The sequence below is a fragment of the Aythya ferina genome (genome assembly GCF_964211825.1).
Source record: "Aythya ferina genome assembly, chromosome: 2".
NCBI classification, from domain to species: Eukaryota; Metazoa; Chordata; class Aves; order Anseriformes; family Anatidae; genus Aythya; species Aythya ferina.
In genome coordinates this window covers 22,939,449-22,962,516 of record NC_140297.1, presented here as the reverse complement: position 1 = coordinate 22,962,516, position 23,068 = coordinate 22,939,449, and the positions used below count along the sequence as shown (strand labels likewise).

Here is a 23,068-nt window from a genome sequence, read left to right as displayed (position 1 = left end):
TGCATGTGTGTTTGTGTACACATTTATTTATTTTAAAAAAGCATAAAGAAGTTACTGAAGTTACTAATACAATTCGTTGTGCTACTTGTGAAGAGCTTTCAGACAACACGTTTGTTTGGATTCTCTGACAGTCTCTACCTATTTCCAGCTGAATTATACAAACAGCTAGTAGTCAAACCATATTGGTCTAATCCATCAGCTTTACAGAATGGACCAACAAGAAGAATATCACAATGATTCAGAGATAAACATATGCCAATAGACTACCTAAAGTTTGCTCTATTTTTTTTCCTTTGATTGAAGATCGTTTTCTGTTCAAAGTCCAAAAAGTCAATATAGGTATTCTTCAAAATTAGTTTGCATTACAGCTTAAGAAGACATGCAGTGAAGTTTTCTACCTTGTCCATCCTTTCTATTAAGATTTCATTTCAGTGAATGGTTACATGAGATTTTAAGGAAAAAGGAAGATGAGATAAATCTTTTCAGAAAGTTAATGACAAACTCTTGGTACTACATTTTAATCCAGGATAAGAGACTGAGTAAGTTTACAAAGAAATAAAAGTTACGTTTACAAAGTTAACAGATCATCTAGCAAGGGAGCCTCAGTGAAATCTCTTTCTGAAGCCTTTGAGCTATTACACACCATTCAGCCCCGCACAGGTATTGGGATATTTATGCACTGGCTTACTGGCAATTTTATTATTAAGATAAGACTCTTTTATACTATATGCTACTATATGTACACAAGAGAATGAGGATTTTTTGAAACACATTCTAAAAATGCAAATTACATTTTAAAGTGAAATTACATTTTAAAGTGTAAATCCCAGAAAGATTCAGCAATTCAAATGACTAAATAAAGCTATAGAACGTAAGCTTTCTTCCCTGCTTTCTTCCGCACCACTGTTACAGGCAATATCCCAATTCTCAATGTACACAATACCAAAGTCACTAGCTGTAAGTAAAACAGAGGTCTACAGGACACTAGTTTAGTGCTGTGCACTTTACAATTCTCTGAGGTCTTATCCAGCCCATTCTGGCCCAACTATGCTTCTGCAGGGACAAGGGGTGGGACAGAAGGGAGCAATGGAAGAGGCTCCCCAGGGCAGTGGTCACAGCACCAGTCCTGCCAGAGTTCAAGAAGTATTTGGACAATGCTCTCAGATTTATTTTGGGGTGGTCTTGTGCATTAGGACCAACTTTGTGCAAGAGTTGGACTCAATGATCCTTGTAGGTCCCTTCCACCTCAGGATATTCTGTGATTCTATGATCCTACCTGTTTAGTGGCTTGGTTTCTCCAGAAGGAAGGCACGGATATGAGCCGTGCTCTCCTTTCCTTCCTTACAAGCACAAATGTTCTTTTCTCATCCCAACAACAACCCAAAGCAATTTGCCAATCACTAGGCAGGAGAAAAAATTGCTTGAGGTGGTGCAATACTCCACACGTAGGGCAGAAGACAATGATGTCCCAGCACTATTTTGTACTGTGTTCAGAAAGACCCTTCAGACCCTCAGGAGGATGAGACCAGTTGAAAGACCATATTAAGTGCCCGATCACTGAGATAATACAGCACCAAACCCAAAAGATATATGATTAGCAGCAGAAGTTTATCTTACAATATTTTTGTTGGCATCAATACTGGAAAAGATTAAAGTGATATCATCTCTCCCTGCCTCAGCATCAACTGCTTATTTTCAGGCATCTACCACAGACCCTCTTCTGCAGTCTGTCCTTGAAAGCCGGTACCAATAGCTTTATCTGACAGTCTTTTGGGGATAAACCACACACAGTCTCAACCTGAAATGTCCCATCATTTATGAGAAACTTAATCATAAAGAAAGGCTCATCTTTTGTCCTTCAAATAAACCCACAAGTCATGTTCAAGCTTTTGTACTTGTGAAACAACCAACTGTGAACGTGTGGGATAAATGAAAGAATTATTACTGAAAAGCTCCAACTTACTACATGAAATCCAGCACGCGGTGTCTGTAGATCTACATTCAAATGTGGTTAAGATCTTAGCTGGCTAATTTAAACCAAAATTTAATGGTAAGTGCAAAAATAGCATCAGCCAGCAAACCTGTATGTTTGGGCCTAAAGTGCTTCATTTCTGCTGTTCAGATGGAGCAGGACTGAAGTGAACTAAAATGATTTTCACAGCTCAAAACTCACAAAAACACATGCAAGAACCTGGTCATCAAGAGAACAGCAGAAATTCATTAGTTCAGCTCCCAGTATGGTGTGATTCTCAGCTGCAAAATTACCTTGGTCATGCTGCCAAACACAGAAAATAAACATATTCAGTAAGAAGTGATGAACTGCATCCTTTATGTTTCCACAGTCTATCTACGGAGACAGACAAAGGGAAGAGCCAAGCATGAGTACAGCGTAGCTGCCTAATTTAAGTGGCAGCACATCGTATATTTGCAGGCCATCAGAACACCATTGTATCTGTTCCTATTGCAAAATTTCTAGCACACCAGAAATCCATTAGCAGGGATTTTATGGCAAAGTACCAAAAATAAATACATCCTCTTATACCAAAAGAAATTAAGATCAAGGAATGATTATGGATTAGTACAGGCTAAAGATCAGCAAGCTCACCCAGCAAATACATTGTAATATAAGATTTAACAATTCTTACAAAATGAGAAAGACAAAAGAAACCCTCTCACTTTGTACCAAAGCGAAGGCTGTGAAAATATAAATTAAAAACTCCAGCCAGCGTTTTTCATTAACACTGGAAATCTATTACTATTAATCTCTCTAGCTAGATTTAGCAGCTTCTTTCCAACACCATATTCAGCTTGATTTTTGCAGTTTCTCTTCAGCTTCATGTTTCACAATTTCTAGTTACTGATGTGCAACCTACCAGAGCGAAGTACAATAAACCAAATGTATTCCTTGGCTCATTTCTAGGAAGTTTCCCCTGTGATCTGTGTGGCTACTTTGCATAGGCAGAAACACACTGAAAATCTGATGTCTTCAGCTGGATTCCTCTCTCCAAAGTCAGTGGGAGAAATTTGTTTCTTATAATTAAGTAAAAAACAGAGGTGATGCTAAAACCTGAGGCAACATATCAAAAAACTTTTTGTTCCCTCAGTGATATTTAGAAATATCAATCTCTTTAGGCAGTGAGGATTTATCTATATTTCCTTACTCCTTGCTCTGAAAACATGAGTAACTCCACCTTTTTTTTCCCCCTTTTCTCTCAACATAACCTCATTGACTATCTGAATTTGACAGACCAAATGGGAAGTGTGATTCATTACAGGAGCAATAATAAGCAGAGAGACAATTATAATTTTAGTGCCGCCGCCAAGGCTGTCTCTGTGAAAGGGAGGCTGAATGGGTGCCACAATGAGTGCCACATTTACAATGAGAAAAGGCACAGCTTTGCTGTAACTGAGCTGCTGTGTAGAGGGTCAAACTTTAAGATGTGCTTTTTTGGCTGCCTGGCTTAGGCAGAATAATGGATACCAAAAATACACAGCCTTCAAAAAGACCAGGAGGATTTTCAAATGATGTATTAAGTAATCTTTACAATGGTTTGGAGTCTCAGAACTGTCACTACAGTTTATGTGATAACATGCAACCAGGGGCTTAATCTCTGTCATGCCCTTTGGATATGAATACTTTCATTTTGTTCTTCTGTAACAAATCTCACGTTTTTGGTATTTAGGCCAGTCTTTAGTATGTCCTCAGAAGGGCTTTTACTTTAGGGGATGAATTATAAAAATGACCTAGGAAGGATAAGGGTGCTATTAAAAAGAAGTTTCACATAAGCACATGAAGTTATACTAAGAGGTGAAACAGGTACAATGAGCTCTTTGCTACAGATTGTGCAAATCTTTTTTTTTTTTTTTGAATTAAAAAAAAAAAATTCTTCTGCCAAAAGAAACCTAACTATATAAACATACACATTTCCAATGTGGCTGAGAACATTAGCTTCTGCTGAGAATGACCATTGCCTTGTACCATACAGATGGATGTATGTGTATGTGAGCCAGATCCCAGACCTACAAAATGTTTCTTGTGGAGCATAATATATTCTTTCTCCGAAGCAGCTTCTACTGAAGCTGGCAATTCAGGGCAAAGCAACACAATTCTGAACTGACTCAAGAACCCAAGGAGAGCCCCTGAGACACCCACCTCCAGGTTTTCCACTTATACCAAACTGTTCCTGTATATTTATACCCCTCCCAATAGCCTCCAGCAAGAACAAGGATATTTGACATGAGGTTGGCAACGCTGAATAAAAATAAATTTGGCTATTAAAAATCTGAATTTTAAGTACTTTTATTTCTTCAAAGAATGGAAAGAAGAAAAAAAAAATCTTTCAATTCACCTTTTGCATCTCAAAAAAGGGCAAAAGCCCAATTTAGAAGAAATATCATTTTGTAGGTCATCTTTAATAAAAGTACAAACTGATTCTCTTCCTTCATCTAGCTGTTTATCACACCAAATGACAGCATTTTATTTCCTTTGGGATGGAAGAAATAAAGTAAATGGAACAGAATGAGGACACATGATAAATACTTTCTAACATTATTTTTTTTTTAAGAAAGAGAACTATTACCATGTGTCCAGTCCTTCAGTCAATTGATAAAGAGTTATTTGCTGGTGCACATTAATTTATTTGTATTTTATGGTAATATAACCAGATTCCACACTCATTGGTCAAAACACTTGAAACCGAAAAGGAATTTTAAAATAATTTCTCAATAGTGGACCATAAAACAGCCAAATGGCTCAGTGTTTCTATCAGGATTGTCTGATGGTTCATTTCATTAAAATGCTTCTTAATATATTTGTGCAATGCAAATTGCTCTCTATTTCTGTAAAACCTAAATTTTATTGCCCTATTTGATGAGCAATATAAATAAGGTATCTTTCATTGCTGGATTCATCTGTAACTATTTCATAATGGAACTTGGACAATGAAGTAAAACTAAATAGGAAGCAAGAACGTGTCTGAAGAATTTTAGAGACATAGCGAGTTCTGTTCAAATCAGGTTATTTAAAAGGAAAAGTTGATCATCATATAACTGAAAAATAAAAGGGAGGCATCACAGAAGCATGGCAGTGACACAGAATCCCAGACTGCACAGTCTGAAGGCCCGGAAAGTATCAGAAGAGTGCAAGCGTTTGAGCTGAGGGAAAGTCAGGCCATAGCCAAGCCAAACCTGACCTACAGAGCACCACAGGCAACATCACCAGTTCCCTACCAGGTGTGCACTTGCTAATCGGTTCTTCAGGATTCAAAACCTGCCTTTTGTGCATGTTTTGAAGGAGGAGGGAAGTGTCCCTGAGGGAGGGGTGGTTGTGCTGGGCATGTTGCTCACGCTAATGCACCCAGGACCAGAGCAGTGCCCATGAAGGTGCAGAATTTGTTTAGTTTGTTGTTTTCTTCAAGGAAACAAACTTCCCATGTTAAATGAGATGGCACACTCCTCTGTAAATGAGGTTTTACTCCCAGGCAGGTCCCAACCAAATGAAACAATTACATTAAAGACAAAACACCACACAGAAAGTCTGCCAAAAGGAGCCTGTTTCCAGCCACTGTGTGAGCCCATGTAAGCACACTGGGTTTGAATCTTGCTAGCAGAACATGATTAAAAAAAAAAAAAAGTGATATAAATTCCACAGAAACACAGAAACAAATGGCCATAGACGTCATAGGTAGCATTTTATCTCTGCAACAGGCACCACACAGAAAGCACCAGAATCCATTGCTCTGATAAGCCAGTAGAGCTTGCGTTCACAAATCCAGCGTTGTTATTTGCCTGGTAAGATGTACCACATGTTAATAAAATAGCATTTTAATACTGCCAGTTGATTCAGTCTTTAAACTAAAAACACATTTCATAAGCAGAACCACTGTCCTGAGTAGAAAAGGGCTGATTTTCTTATTCCTTGTGTAAAAATATCCCAGAATTAAATGTTGTGCTTTTGCAACACTGACAGTATCATTCAGGTCCTTCAACTCCACCTAAACCTAAGAATTTCTAATTTTCATTATCCGTATCTTTATTCCTGGCTCTGTGTATCACTCAATTCCTTGTCTAGAAACGGGGATTTCAATGCATTTCACTGCTTAGTTGAGGCTATTATTTGAGCCCCAAGCTAAAAGGTCCACAGCGCTTTCACTGTTTCTATTACTGAATTAGTTTCTATTTTTAATGCACACACACAAAAGGTCACGATGCCAAAGCAGTTCTCAAGGAGAAAGGAAAAAGCAGGACAGAGCACTGGACAACACAAGGCAAGGCATGTGAAGGGAACCGTATCAGCAGGAAAGGCTGCTGACTCATGAAGGAGATGCTCTAAATGACAGCACAGAAAATACTTGCTATTCACATTGCAATTCATGCATTTTCATATTTACTATTGTCTTCATATGTCTTACTCTGATCAATATTTATAAATAACAATACATAGGACAGTAGCAGCTTTATAGCCACAATGGTCTGAGAATTGAAGTGACATAGTACATGAAAGATAACAGCATTTATGAGACCAACTCATGTGGCTGTGAAAATAGAAGACTTGCATTCGTACACACAAATCTTATACTAGCTGTTAAACCATAAGAAAAAAAAAAAAAAAAATCAAGCAAAAACTCTGGTGCTCAAACTAATATTAACATATGACGATATGATCGTATTTCAGCAGTAAATCCAGAAATACATAGACGATCTGAGTCGCTTCGTAAAAGCTAAATACAAAATACAATTAATTTTTCTTTTACAGGATTTCATAATGGCAAGAGGTTGTTTGACTGATAAAGTTACTGCCCCTTGGAGATACTTAACACTTAGAAGATAAATTCATAGACACTGAAACATGCAATTTGATTCGTTCCCCAGCTTAAGCCTTTTTACTTTAAAGATGCTAAATACAGCACAATTAATCTGTACATACAAGAGATCTGTGTATGTGTGTATAAAATATGTAGCTCCTAAATTATCTAGTAATCTAAGAAGTATCAAGAAAGAAAAACGTTATAACAATAAAATGATAACCTCTCTCCAGAATAATCAATCAGTTTCTTTCTACACACATACACACTTGCAAATGCACAGTAATACATAAATATATGCTAATATTTTATATAATTATTTCTGTGACAAAATAATAATAAAATCACACCATGGAAAGACAATGTACTCAGTGCTGATAATCCCATATGTTTTAAAGACTAATATAAACCAATAAATATTGTTTCTAATATATTCAATTACAATAATGCGGTAAAATACTCTTTATCAAATCTATTGAGAGGAAAAAAAAAAAAAAAAAAAAAGGCTGACCTCTTCAGAAGTGTTTTATAATGAATTAAGAAAGTACATATGAGGGGATGCACAGATCTTGTGTACATGTAGAAATGTTTTTAAACACTATTTTTCTTAGAAGTCACAAGCCATTGAGCTGGTATTTCAGAGACATCAGGGGAATTCTCTTGCAGGTGCTTCAGACTACCTTACAGTGACACACTTGGAAGCAACAGATAAATGAAACAATTTATATTTTTATGTTTTCATATTAACCAGAATGCCAAATAAGCACTTGCAAGCATTTCACAGACATCGCATTAACTTTCCAAGTCTCAAAGAAACTGAAAGCAGTAGCAAACTTGTGTTGATTTCAGTAGCATTTACCAATAAAGAGAGAATTGTTCTAAAAGATGGGTGCATCACATTGACAGTGGAATCCCTGTTCCACTAAAATCATTACCAAAAATTTCTTCTCTGTAGCAAAGCTAGGTTTTCAAGACTAATATTCACTTGTTACAAAAACAAAAAAAAAAAAATGGGGACATCTACACATCCTCGAGGCCAATGGAAACATCCGTATTTATTTCAGAGAGAGATCTCAGAGTATTATTGGCAAATAACACCATGATGACAGGATAAATTTAAATCAGTGAACTAGAGGACATCCATCTCATTCAGCACAACATACACACACAGGCACTATATATATGCACGTTGTTACATGTGCACACGCTGTTCTCTCTCTTCCTCCCTTTCCCTGAGGGCTGCACTGTGGCTTTGCATTAGCTTCTAAGAAACTAACATTTGAAGTCTGACTAAAAGGAAACAGCAGCTGTATTGCTCCTCAAATAGAGAAAATCATACAGCTACAAAATTGCAAGTTCTTCACAGCTATACCTTGTGTAATTGCCAAAGTCCTTGATACACCTGTGCAACCAGTATTCAGGATCCACCCAAGGAAAAATCATTTTGTGCCAATTTCTAAACACAGTTTCTACTGTGGTAATCTGAAAAAGCAAATTAGCAGTGGGCTCACATGTCATACATGTATCTCCAAACATCTAGGGGTAGAGGCTGAGGGAAAAAAAATATATACATATATATATATATGTATGTATGTATATATATTCATATATTTTGACAGTGATGGGAATAATCAAAACAAAAAAAAATTATAATTTAAAATGAATGTATAATATGAAAAATAAAATAAGAGTTATCAGAAGCAATTTCTTATACGGGATTACGAATTCAATAACAGTAAAGGTATTGATGCAGTAAGATCAAAGAACATAGTCCATATTTACCAAATAACAAGTTCAATGTTTGGAAGCATGAAGTTTTTTATAATCATAATAAAAGAAAAAGGAGGAAAAAAAAGAAAGAAAGAAAAAAACTAGTTGGAAAATCTGGGCAACTACATAAATAAACAACTGAATGGGACCTCCCACTTTGGCAGAGAAGTAAAAACAATTTGTGTGTTTGCTATACAAATAAAGAGGTACAAATCAGATAGAAATGGGAAGCGTGGGCTACCTTTACATGTGACACTGACAAAATGCAGTCTACAACTCAGCAAAGATGAGCAGCAACTCAGCAAAAACTGGAGATCAGGGAAGAGGTATGGAAATGATTAACAGACTTCAAAGATGACTTTCTCTCAAAGATCTAGGAGCTCAATCTATTTACTGTAATAAAAAGAAGGCTGGTTTGCTATAGATACCAAGGTGGGAGAAAAACTCACTGCTTTATCAGTCTAAAAATGATATTGAAACCTTTATCTCTGAGGGTAATAAATAACAACCATTAATACTCATAAAACAACTTCTATTTTGACAAACTATTCATTCCCATACTTCTTCAAAATATGCCTGGAACTACAACAACAACAAAAAGATGGCAATCCTTTATTAAGATGCTACACAGATCTAACTGCATAATCCCAGTCACTCTCCCTAGCCTCAGAAACCATTTTGAATTTTCTCTCACCTTTCCTTGTCTTTTAGCCCAAACAAAATTAGAATGTTTGTTGTAGAACTGACATTTCTCATTAAAGATAAAAAAGAAAAAGAAAATTATAAGTCATTGAAAACCAATTTATACAGAGTATGCATTAGCAAAACATGCTATTGCAAATGGAGTTGCAGAATAACAGTCTCACAGGGAACAAAATCAACCTTTGAAATTAAGCAACAAGATCAGGGAGAAAGCGTTCCTTACATTGGGTTTGCAATTGTGACCATACTAATTTTTCCACTACAGGTTGGGGGAAAGATAAATGACTTTTCAAAATGGGATTGCGAAAGAACAATCCTGCTTGGTAGCTGGGTTTCTGATCACAGTGCACTTGAATCACGTCAAACAAATAATTTCGGAATACTTCAGAACATCAATCAGTACCTCATTCAAAAGACCTGAACCTGGTCTACATTGTGCTACCTATAAATTGATACTAAATAATACAGTTACACTGTAAGGGCACTTTCATATGGCAATAAAAAGGCATTATTTTAAGTAAGAATCAATTAGCAAAAGGTTATAACACCAAAGTGAGTCTCCTGAGCTGGCACACATAGGGCACAAATAAGAGAAGTGAGCATAGCTTAAATTCCCTAGATCCCAGTAAATTCCAGCTGCCAGTAAGAAGAGTTGGGACTGTGCGCAGCAAAGGCATTCATTAAAATATCTAATAGAGGTTGGGCTGGACTTCAGGGAGATCCAAAACAGCTTAAAAGAAGATCTGCTCCTCCTCACATTTGATCTAGCCATCACTTACCGCAAACAGCCACCTGCATTTGCTGCAAGAACACCAGATGATCAGAGGAGTGTAAGACCCATGGGGGGAACCTGGGAGAAAGGCTTACCAGAAATGGTAAGAGTCAGAAACAGTTTAATTGCAATTTTTAAAATCATGTCAGGAAGCTAATCCTTTTGAATTCCACACATACAAATGTTTACAATTTAGAGCAAATTTAGGAATATGTTTTTCATTTACAGCTTACATGACACATTGATATTAGTGTTAGAGACCATTTGCCAAGAGAAATTACAGGCAAAGAAAGTTTCAGCAGTTTGTCTCATGAAAAAAGCTGGCACTTGTCTGTCAAGCTGCCTTTTATTTTGCTTCAGTATTGGGAATTTTTTTATGAAGTTTCTGATCTGATTCTCTAAGGTTTACAAAACCCCAGCTAAGAGACATTCCTAATAAAAATTCCACACAAGCAATGAGGAAAGTCTGCATCCTTCTCAGCAGAAGCTGCAAAAACCATTCAGTGGCAAGGCAGAATAATTAATTCCTGAAGTGCCAGGAACCTTCTAGTATCATTAACCAGAAATAATTTAACTGAGGACCAGGATATATGAAATACCTACCAGTATTTTCTGAATGAGCTTCTTTGGTTTTGCCTAGCTTTTGATAAGCTAGTAGAAAAAGGCATTTGTTTTCCACATGGAAAATGAAGTATTTGCAGGCCTTGGTAAACTTCCTGAATTTGAGATCTGTCATTTCTGGATGTCATTGTCATGACTCTTGACTATTGGTGTTCCACCGGGATGCTGGGAGAAGAAAAGTGCATACACTTCCTACAGAGAGTAGTGGTGCCAAACTCATCTTGTCCAGTCAACTATTTCTTTGGAGATTATTTTCCACTAACACATGGATCAGAAGAATTACATTCTCATTGCAAGAAGAGAAAGCAGGTGGTAAGTGTGCTCCACCAAAACTACAGTCAGTAGGGAGGGCAGAGCAGTCCTTATTCAAGCTCATAGTCCTTCAGAGCACTTTCCCAGCACCATGAACACGAGAACCTCACACTTTTGACTTGTTCACTCTTTCAAAAAGTTGTGTGACAAAAGAGCCCTCAAATGAAGGATGCTGCTGTAGCAGTAAGGGACCAGGACCTAATGTTTTGACTGAAATGGTTACCACAAAGCAAACTCTGTGTGGTCACCCTGTGTCAGAGCCTGTCCACCAAACACAGATACTGAAGTTTTGCTGATTAACAAACTTGTAGAGTACTCTGCTCCACTCCAGCACTATGATCACAGCTTGCTTTGAGCTATTCTGCCACCAGATCTCTGCTGCTCCATCAGTAGCTGGATGCGCCCTGGCCCAGGCCTCCTCCAACAGACACAAGTGTTTCACAGCACTGGAAGTGTTTCACTGAGGTGTTCAGAAACACACTACATTTTCTGTCAAGCTCTGCTGTTTGATCACGTAATTACAACCCAAGGTGTGAAATGGTCACGTGGCTACATTTAAGAAGTAGTATTCTGCGTGAAAAAGGGAATAGCCATTTGCTGAGCCACACATGCTTCATGGCATTAAAAACTTCAATGGGAAGGAATTAAAAAATAAATAACTAAGCACACTCCATTGCTATGAAGGTCATGCACAGCTCTGGGTTGATGGCCAGATCTGGATGTGTTCAGGAGGGGAGCCTGCAAGCAGCACCAGCCTGAACAGGCCAGCGGTCAGCTCCAAGATGCGCTAATGCTGAAGAAAGCATTAACGAAGATGGCCCCAGAAAACAGCTCCATTATACACAATTCTGTATGCATAAGGACACTGAGGCAATGGATTCATAAAAATGTGGTGCAACTAAGGCTTTCCTAACCTTTGCCTAAGGGATTGAACCTTTTAAATATACAGCTGATTCGATCTGAAAGCTCCTTTGTAAATACTTCAGCCAGCTGAACAGGCAAAAAAGAAGTTGAAAAAGAAACACTATCTTGAAAAAGCCTATTATAGAGACACTACCACAACTCAGGGGGAGGGAGGAAGAAGAATGATATATGTGGAATACCACCACTGCAAAAATGGAAAATACACTGTGATTATCAGATTTTTAGCAGTAGTAGTAGTTTTTATTACTATTCAAGGTAATGTTTCAGTTCCATGTGAACAAATACACATTTAAAACTGGTTGAGATCCAAAATGACCAAGAAGAAAGCATACAAATTTCTGTGTTAAATTAGACTAGCACACTGTAATGCCACTTGGAAAACTGTTTTTCCTTCCTCTTACTTGCATCCAGGACTGGTGCACACTCCCATCCTGGGCCTCAGTTTTCCTGTTGGCTGAAATGTCAACAATAAGTGATGCTTTCTGATCTCCTCCTGTGTCTCTGCAGCTTTAGATCAGCCTTTTGTTAAAGAGTAGTGTCATGAGAACAGAGAGAGGAAGGGACAAGGAAAGGAAAGTTGCTTCAACCAACACACAAATTCTATTTTATCATTACCTCTGGTGCCGTGAAGAGATAAAGCATAGGGTATCACGCAATAGGGGAAGAGAGAAAAGTAGGAGACCACAAAAATCTCTGCCAGCCTCAACTGTCAATGTACAAAAAGTTGCCAAGGAAAAGGCTGCTAGAAAAACAAGGAAGTTATGTGGTATCTATGACAATGGCAGAGGGGACAACTGTTGAGGGTGGGGGGAATGAATAGAAAGCAGTGTGTGAATCTTTAGAGAATTGAGTAAGAAAATAGATGGAAAATATACAAAGACCATAGAATCTGAAATACCAAAGGATTCATAGCAGGAGGATGTATAGCAAAGCATGGGCAGAGGAAACAGAGAAACAGCAGAGGAAACAGAGAAACTGATTGTCAGATATAAATGATGGAATTGAAGAGAAGAGAGAAAATTACACACACAAAGAAAACACCAAACTAAGAAAATCTACTTGCACACAGGCAGTAAGAAGCAGGGGTATACTTCAGTTTCTGATTTTTTTTTTTTTTAATTAAAAAGGTCTTTGTTTACTACTGTAATTTTAATTTTGATTTTTTTTCCTACCAACATCTAGGGAACCGTATGGAAGAATTAACACTTCATTGTGACTGTCCACAATTTACACCATAGCTAAAGATGATGCTCAAACACATTCAGACATAGAGCCACCACATGCACCAAGACAAACAGGCAAACTACAAGAAGGGAGACTGACAAAAGCAGGGGAAGTCTTTCCTTTCTGACAACCCAAGTATTTTGAATGACTTTTTCCCCCTCTTCATCCCCCATATCTCCTTTAACTTTCCTCAAGTGTATATTAAGCATAAGAGATAATTTTACCACAGATCACAGCTTCAGCATGGTTTTGATATTAGCAGACGTTTTGTTATAAACACTAAGCCAGTATTTTTTCCAGAGGAAAAAACTAAAATCTTGAACTTAGCTCCTTTCAAGCACTCAACTACTTTTCAATTATAAAGCTATCATGAGCCAAATTTGAAAAACATTCCTCAAAAAAAAAAAAAAAAAAAAAAAAAAAGTGTTTTCCTCTCAGAACCCTTAGAAAATACAGAATATAATATAGAAAGTAAGAATTACAAGAAAATAAAAATATATACAGCCTTCAGAACAAAGCAGATTTGTTCACAGGAATAATAATTAAGAATATATTTTAAATGTTGCTCTGGTATTCTTGGCTCTCCTTTTATTTGATGATCTGCAGATGATCTTCTAGTTTAGAAGTAGTCTAAATGATGATTTAAATATCACGATAGAAGCCAAACATCTTAATTGCCTTACAGCCTTCTTGTATTCATTTTGCACTTTGCAAAATGATTTTGAATTTTGCAAAATGATTTTGTTTTCACATTATAAAAAGACTTGTTTCAAAGGGAAAGTTCATATTTAAGTTGGATTCTGGCACTCAAGAACACTAAGGGCAGGTTTTGACAGTCTCTGATAGAAATACTGGTCTAATGTCATTGAAGACAAAAGAACGACATAAAAATAGAATCCCCTCAAAAATCAAATTTTAAATACACGTTTGTGTGTTTATGCATGCACACATGTACATGTCTGTAATCAAAAACTCCACCTAGAGGGAACTGTTGTAGTTCATGAAAATCACATCCCAAACTGGTCTTTTCATGCACCACCAGTAAATATATTTACTTTTATTATGATGACCTGAAATTCAGCCCAAAGGAAAATGCTGACCTTTCAGAAACTAACTGTGAATGCACCACTAACCTGCCACTAAAAAATAAAATAAAAAATTATGCAACCTGCTCTCATATAATATACATCGCTTATAACAAAATTACTATTTCCAACAGACACTTCACTGTTGTGGACTTGGTCCTCCTCAACAGGAAATTCTTCTTGTAGAAATCTTTTAAAATTTGTTGTAAAAACCATACTTCTAAATCAGCATGTTTCCCTCCCCTTCTCACAGTGCATAGATTCCCTCTCCCTTCTGCAACCAGCAGGAATTCACATGTGGATTTTAACTTGTGTCAGTGCATATAAAGAGGTTGCCACTGTTTAAAATGTGTTTACAAGTGAAAAGAAAAGGAAATGAAATTGACTTCTATTGCAGCCTGAACAGTTCATCTTTATAACAGAGAAACCTGTAGCAATTAAGCAGTTTGCCTCTTACACTGAACCACACAACATTACATGCTATTATAAGGAGGTAAATTACTTAACCAAGCATTTCCATTTACTATATTACTTATTCTCTTTTTGCTTTGGAGAAGGAAAGTCAAGCAAGTCCTATTTTAAAACAGCTGTTTGAAAACTCGTTGTCCAGAGCAAAATACCAGATTTCATTTTAAGCTCACTATTGTTCAGTCTTTCCTCGCAGTCTGAAGTTCACAGTGTGCCACTGCCTTATAATGACTCTCTGTTCCCAAAAGACTGTAAATGCATCTGGAGAAACTTCACTCTCCACCATCCATCCTGCTCTTTTCTGAGGATTAGCTATAGCACAATTGCTCTATTTCCACTACCTTACACTTGGTTATTAAAATGCTAACAGCTACCAGTTTTCAGCAACTTTATGTTTTAATATCCATCGAGGCTCTGCATGAGTACAGTAATTTGCCTTTATGATAAATTGAAAGATTGCAAATGAAATTGTACAACTCAAATGTTAGCTACACTGAAATAGCTAGTACTTAGTAACAATGGGAACATCAAAGTCTACAATGGAACTTGAGAAAACAATAAAAGAACTTAAAATACACTACTACAAATGAACTCAATACCTAAATATAGCATCTGTGCTATAATACAGCCTCTAAAGCCTCCATAGAAAAGTGACATTTCACTGGCACCGGTCTTGAACAACCACAGAGTAAGACAGAGTCATCACTTACTGGTTTAGCGTTACATCCAGGATGAAAGACGACCCAAAAGCATCAACCTGGAAGCTGGCTCGAGCAATGTGTGTAGACTGCAAAATGGAAAAGACAGGAATTAGAATTCAGCTACAACAAAACATACATACAGTACTTTATTTGGATGTACTAAGCGACAACATGCCATTAACCAAATGAAACCACACTGAAATAGACATCATAGTCTATTAGAGTGAATAAAAGATCTGTTTGCTGAATCTTTGAGGCTCGTTCAAGAATTCCCAACACCACAACCTGTGACCTAGGAGGCTCTGCCTTAATTACGCCCCTACCAACACCATAAGAAATGTCTCTTTTCTTTGAACTCCCACCCTGGGTAAAACCCTGAGCAAACACAAATGGCAAACTGCCTCTGGCAAAGGTACTCCTCATTCACCAGCCTGGCTCTGGGCACAGACCTGTGGAGATAGCTGAAATGTGACCAGTTCAGTCAGGCCAGGGCATGCACAAGCCTTACCAACATTATCTGAAAGAAGCTGATATTTCTGAGAGACTCCTACTGGAGCCATATAGAGAGGTGATAGCATTGGGATAAACTCTGGATAACTGTGTTTTCTATGGAGCTCTGGCTCACTCAACTTTAGTCCATCTCCCCCAAAATGTTGCCAAAATTCCAACCTCATGAGCAATCATTAAAACCAAACAAAACTGGGTGCTAGAGAAACATCTCTGTCTTTACTCCTTTCTCTTTGCCGTACATTTCCCCTGAATTAATTGCTTTCATTCACTCTATAGCCAACAAACTTAAGAGTACTTTGTAACTCACCATCATCCAGAAAGAGAATATTTATTCTAGTAGTTGTGGAAGAAAACACTCAGCTATCCCATGCAAATGCAATATTTGTTTCTAGACCTGAAAACTCCCAAGAAACTGACCAGTGATGTTATTTAACTAATTAATACGAAAAGCTACTTTCAGGCATTTTGGAGCAGTTTCAACTTTGTTTTTTATTTTCTTTCCATTGAAACCTGCCCATTAAGATTTGAAGCATGTAGACAGAGAGATCTAAAAGAAACACTGAAAAAACACTTACAACTCCCTACCACACTTCTCCAAATAAGTACAACAGAGGACAGTACAACTGTAACAAATGATTTGTTGAAAACTCTGGGAAACACAGGACAGGATGGGATAATGTGAATCATCAAATTCACTCTCTCTAAAACTGCTGGCAGGCTTTCAATAGGCATTAAATCCAGAAGACTTAAGAATACCAGCTTCCCTTGAAAAGAACAGCAACAAAGGCATGGAAAGTTGAGGGAATCATGACTTTTTTATTATTATATATTTGAGTTGCCCTGCAGTTGAATTTTCTCATGATTGCTACATACAGAAACATGAGCACTAATAATGAAAAAAGGATAACAACCATGAATATGTATTTACAAACAGTTGATTCCTAAAAAGAAAAAAAGTCAAGAAGGCTTTTCTTATTAGAGGATGCTTAGGTTGCATGCCATCTATAAAAACATCAAAGTGGCTGTGCCACTGCACTGAATGTGCATAAAAAATTATGTCATGAAAACTCACAGTATTTAAATAATGAGTTGGAAGGATGCAGTATTAACTTTAAAGGTTCTTAGAAGACCTCTTAGTAGATAAAATTCAGTCGGATATAATTTCAGCTATCCCTATTTGATCTAACCTGCTTTGTAACACAGGACACAGTACTTCACTAAGCAGTTCTTGTAATTCCTGGGTGATTTAAGAGCATCTCTTTTGAATAAATGTGCAATCTTTGACCAAGTAACCGAATATAGTAACACATAGCTTACCTTATCCAAGTAGCTAATTTCAGCAATGAATTGCAATCAATATTAAGTTTAATTTCTATTGGGGAAAAAAAAAAAAAAAAAAAAAAAAAAAAAAAAAAGGAAGGGGGAGTAATTTCTTCACATCACTGGTTTTTCAATCTCTTAATTAGAAGTAAGGGATTCAAGCTAGTCCCAAATGACCCATGAGGCAGCTATGGGGCTGTGGTAGACACCCTCAGCACATACAGGCTTCCCATTAGGACCATCACTTTGCTGCCCCTGGCCTGCCACAGCTGGCTTAACCACAAACACAGCAAAAAGAACTGTCAACAGACTGTCACGTTAGCATTGGCATTTCTCTTCCAACTCTCAGGCAGCAGAATTTGCTTTGAATATGGTTTTCAAATTCCTCCTTCTCTTGCTAGATTTGAATTTTTAGGCTGCTGCTCATAAACAGGATATGACAGGCCGAGGACTGTGTAACACAGCAGGGGCCAATACCAGTTTAGTTATTCACATGTTCCACTGCAGCATGCTTGCCAACCTTAGGTAACCTTCATTTACCTATCTGCACAGCAACAACCACCTTCTGGTCAAAGGAATAATGCCAGCACAGCTGCTCGCTTTTCATCGTTACCTTATTAAATGCAAAGAACATTCCACAGAACTTTATTATTTCTGTTTGCTAACATCATAGCTACATGTGCCATCATTAGATATACGTATGCAGTATAACCAAATCTATATGACCATATGCTTGTACCAAAACGGAAGAGAGAATAGAAAAAGCATAACTAATATTTCTAAATCTACATGTGGTAAGTGTAGCCTTTGTCATAAAAAGTGTATCTGCATACACTAATTTCACAGTAATAAGAATATAGCTGTAAGAGCATAGGGATTTTTGATGGTTGATGGCTTTTCTATTTGTTTGTTTGTTTTTACACTGCTAGGTATACTGCATCGTATTGATTTGTTCTGGGAAGTTTCCTCCTCTGAACATGTCTCTAAGACAAATAATTACAAGGCTAATGTATTTCTGGGGTGACCCTGGACCACAGCTATTCCCTGACAGAAGCCGTTAATGTGGATTTATGGGATAAAATGTCTATTAATAAATTAGGCTGAAAAACATTACACAGATGTAGCTACCCCCAAAACAAGTGGTGCAAACCCAAGAAACTCACCATGAAGTTTACAATCACATGCAATCAAGCACAACTCAAGTGTATCTCAAACCTACTGAGATGCAAAGATGCACATTTTGGATACCGAAACAAATTCAGCCCTTTCCAGAAACTGCAGTCTACAGATTCAAAGAACCCTTCAAACCTGGCTCCAATCCTGCATGCTTCGGGCTACAACTGAAATCCTGATCCCCTCCGCTCCCCCTTTTTGGCTTGTGATTGCCCAGAAAGTCCGATCAGTGTCAAAAAATTAATCGTTACTTGGAGGAGATCAGTTTTCTGCAGGACAAATAAGCTGATCCAAATAAAATATAAAGTCATATCGTGCCTAGACATGATGGAAAGAAGCTGGAGGGGACATGCAGCCAGCAAATGAAGAGGAAGACGGATTTCCCTCATTCAATGACAGCTAACAGACTGCATTCAGCATAACAAAAAACTGCACCTTACGAGTAATAGCCAGTACATTTTCTAGGATAACAGTTCTTCTGAATATCTGGTTAAGAGGTACAAAATATATAAATGGACTTTAAAACATCATGATGCTACAATATTTTTAAGTACATCTATACACCTGCTCAGTGAATAGGTTAAATGGCCAGCTGGAAGGGAATCTTTGGTTCACAAATATGTGAATAAAAGAACCCAAAGAAAGAATATTAGGGTACATTTATGCTGTCTCTGTCACCTCATTTGAGCAGAATAATGAGAAAGATACCTTCAAAGGCTTCTCTAAACCACTGAAGCAAGACAATTATTTCATTCAGTTTTCAAACCACGGAACTTCCTCAGAAAATTCAAGGCTTTTCAACATCCATGGATGTGACACATCAGCATCTGACAACCTAGTCATTTAAGGGGAGTTCTTGGAGACTTGGAGAGATGCACTAAATGCAGAATATGAACAAGAGCCAGGAAAGAAGAATCCAACAATAAAATGGAAAAGTGCAGTGTCTGTGCACCCAAAACAATCAAAAAGTCCTAAAGCATTAATGTCATGCAACTGAAGAAGGAAAATATCAATAACTACTCTCAAAATAGTTGCAGTATTTTCAGATGCAATTTTGAGTTGTACATAAAGTGTAACACCCCACAAGGTCCCCTACAGAAAACACGAAGCATCTTACATGTATGCATCTAATTCAACTATGTGAGAGCTAGCTCTGTCAAAGATCGCAAAGCTTAAGAATTTCCATAAAAGTCCAAAAGAAATCAAAAGTAAATGGAGTGGAAACGATTATTTCAAATAACTAAGCACAAAGATACATTATCTCCAACAAATATTAAAAGCTTGAACACTAAAAAAATAAAAGTGGCACGCAAGCCTTACTGCCAAACCAAGAGGGATGTGATTCCAATTATTTTAAATCACATACTCTGTGCTTTAGGGATCACTGTAGTAGTAGAAGAGATGGGCAATCAGTCCCATGTAGGAATGTTTATTGCTCCAAAGCAACACAACAAAATAATGACAATTTCTAACATAGTCCCTCCAGTAACCTTGTTGTTTATCAGCTTTCTGCAGAAACTGGCCCTGAAGAATGAGCATCTCCAGAGGAAACGTACATACACAAACTGCAACTAAAGTAAGCAAAGTTTCACCTGGAGCACTTTGTTCAGTTTTGGGCCCCTCACTACAAAAAGGCCCTGGAGCGTGTCCAGAGAAGGGCTACAAAGCTGGTGAAGGGCCTGGAGCACAAGTCTTGTGAGGAGCAGCTGAGGGAACTGGGGTTGTTTAGTCTGGAGAAGAGGAGGCTCAGGGGAGACCTTATTGCTCTCTACAACTACCTGAAAGGAAGCTTTGGGGAGCTGGGGGTAGGCCTCTTCTCACAGGTAACTAATGATAGGACTAGGGGGAATGGCTCAAGTTGTGCCAGGGAAGATTTAGGTTGGAAATGAGGAGACATTTCTGCTCAGATAGAGCAGACAGGCATTGGGATGGGATGCCCAGGGAGGTGGTGGTGTCACCATCCCTGGGGGTGTTCAAGGAAAGGTTGGACGTGGTGCTTAGGGACATGGTTTAGTGGGTGACGTTGGTAGTAGGGTGATGGTTGGACCAGATGATCTTGGAGGTCTTTTCCAACTTTGATTATTCTGTGATTCTACCTCATTGAGGGTCAGTGGTGATCCTCACTGCAGTAGAGCTCCATAGGTAACTATCAAACTAAAATGTTTGGAAGACTTTTATTTCAAATACAGCAAATATTTTAATCATCAGTGAAGTGTTTACAAGCTACGCACTTTTTGAACAATCAAATTAACAGGAATTTTGAAAGGAAATATTTTAGAAATGTTCTCACATTCATTATAATTACTTGGATGTTGAAACTGGCATGGTAACATAATGACTAATGTTTTTCTCCATTAAAAGGAGGAAAAAGAATTAAAAATATATTGTGATAAAATGTGCAATTCCTGATATTATATCCTTCTTATTTCTGAAGTATCCTGCATAAAGCACAGATTTTTTTTTTAAGTTTTGCTGGAAGAGATAACAATAATTTCCACCAAAAGAGAAGAGTGTTCTTTTTATTTGAAAGAGAGGATAAACAATTTATATGCTTGTCCTTTCATGTAAGGAATTTTGTATTTACTACTATCTATAGCACTGCAGTTAGTAATTAAAAGATTCTGATCAAATTTGTACACTCAAAAGAAAAGCATCAAGAGAATCAAGAGAAAGTAATATAGAATGCTATAGCAAGGCAAAAGCTAAAACCTGTACTCCAGAGCTTGTAAGAACAATGAGGTTTTATAGCAGACAGTATTTGCAAAATAATAGCTCCCTTAGATGTTAATTTAATTTGCCTTCCTCCATCTAATAGGAGAAGAAAAATCTCAGCTTGTTAACAATCCTTTAAGTGTGTGTGAAATGTCTGTTTCTTAAATTCAAGTAAGGACACGAGTAGGTCCATGGGAAATCAAAAGAAATATATGATTGAAATTAAGTGAAAAATATAGTGATCTTTTAACATAGATTTACCTAAAAAGTGATAATTGGCTTTGAAAACAGTTATTACAACTACATGTATGCTATATAGGGCTAATTAACACATGTACATGTATAAATGAATATTTTTCAGCCTCAGTTGTGTTGTAAAAAATCCAGAGTTACACAGTATATTGTTGGTGCACAGAAAATAATAAGTTTGTTCAAAAACTTAATTTTCTACTTGCACCAGGAGGAAGGAAAAAATTACTCAGGGAAAAATCAAAAATAAGCCTAGGTCAAGTAAAAAATAAATGTTTCAGATCCAAGGAATCACTTTTTAAAAATACATTGGACAAAAAAAAATAAAAATAAATCTTAGACCCTCTCTGCTACCATTTGTGAATATGTAATTTTAATTGAAAGGGTCACTGAACTGGATTCACATATCACAGCATATTAAAGAACTGCAACATTTCTGGTTTACTTTCCTCAGCTTTCTCAAAATATTTATAGGCAATCATTTACTATATTAATCACCATTATTTGTCATTCTTTATGTATGCTCACTCTTTTTATCCATGGTATAAATCTAAATATTTATGTGGTTTTCTTTAATAAAAACTAAACAAATAAATGACTGAAGTTTTTGAAGTTATTTCATGAAGAAACTGCAGAACAGCATCAGAACAGCATCATGGTTTGATGAAAAGCCTTTTACAGCTGCCTCTTTGGGGTACAATTAATAAATAAGTAATTTATTCTGAGGAAAAGCTAGAAATAAAACATAAAAAATAAAAAGCTTTGTGGAGGTCCATGTTCATTTCTGAACCCTGGATCCCATCTGTGCCAAATGTTCTCTGTGCCAAATGAGGGAGAGGCAGAGGGAGAGTTAAACCCCACTGCCAGAGCACAGTGCCATCCTCCAGTTCGTGTCAGTGGCGTTTTGCCAGCTCTCACCAGAGGAAGATCCCAGCAAAGATGTATACATGACCTAAAATAGCTTTTCTCCACATAAACAACATATCATATTATAGAATGGTTTGGGTTGGCAGGGACCTTAAAGATCACCCAGTTCCAACCCCCTGCCATGGGCAGGGACACCTCCCACCAGACCAGGTTGCCCAAAGCCCCATCCAGCCTGGCCTTGAACACCTCCAGGGATGGGGCATCCACAGCTTCTCTGGGCAGCCTGTGCCACTGCCTCACTATGCTCATTGTTGAGAATTTCCTCGTAACCTCTAATCTAAATCTTCCCTATTTTAGTTTAAAACCACTTCTCCTTGTGCTACCATTATCTGACCAACGAAAATGTTGCTCTTCATCTCTTTTATAACCCCTCTTTAAGTATTGACAGTCTAGAACAAGGTCACCCCGGAGCCTTCTCTTTTTCAGGCTGAACATCCCCAGCTCAATGAGATCAGAGTCAGAAGCAAGGACTACTTGTATTTCTAAAATGCCAGTAATTATTCTTCTCAGTAGTAAAAAAGAAAAATAAATTTCTTTTATTATTTATTTGCAGTTTTGCAGTCAGAGGCTGTCTGCACATACTACAGTAAAATCCCTAGTGAGATGGATGAGGGGAGCAGCACCAAAAAGAAGCAGTCCTTAACACAAGCCTGTGCAATTTATCACGCAGATACCATTCCTGCAAATCCAACACCTGGGCAGCTGAAGGCATCCTTTAGAAGTCCTGCAGATATGCAATGCTGAGCTCTGCTGGACTCACTCAGCTATACCTGCTCATGCATCTCATCCTATACA

General features: G+C 37.4%; 1 protein-coding gene across 3 annotated transcripts in view; it reads right to left on the bottom strand.

Moving 5' to 3' along the window:
- ADAM22 (ADAM metallopeptidase domain 22) overlaps window positions 1–23,068 on the bottom strand; it is a 135,042-nt gene that overhangs the window by 100,697 nt on the left and 11,277 nt on the right. For all 3 annotated transcript variants that reach the window (XM_084508040.1, XM_084508041.1, XM_084508042.1), the window contains one exon: window positions 15,392–15,468. In XM_084508040.1, coding sequence (XP_084364166.1) covers window positions 15,392–15,468 — 77 coding nt within the window. The remainder of the gene's footprint in view (window positions 1–15,391; window positions 15,469–23,068) is intronic.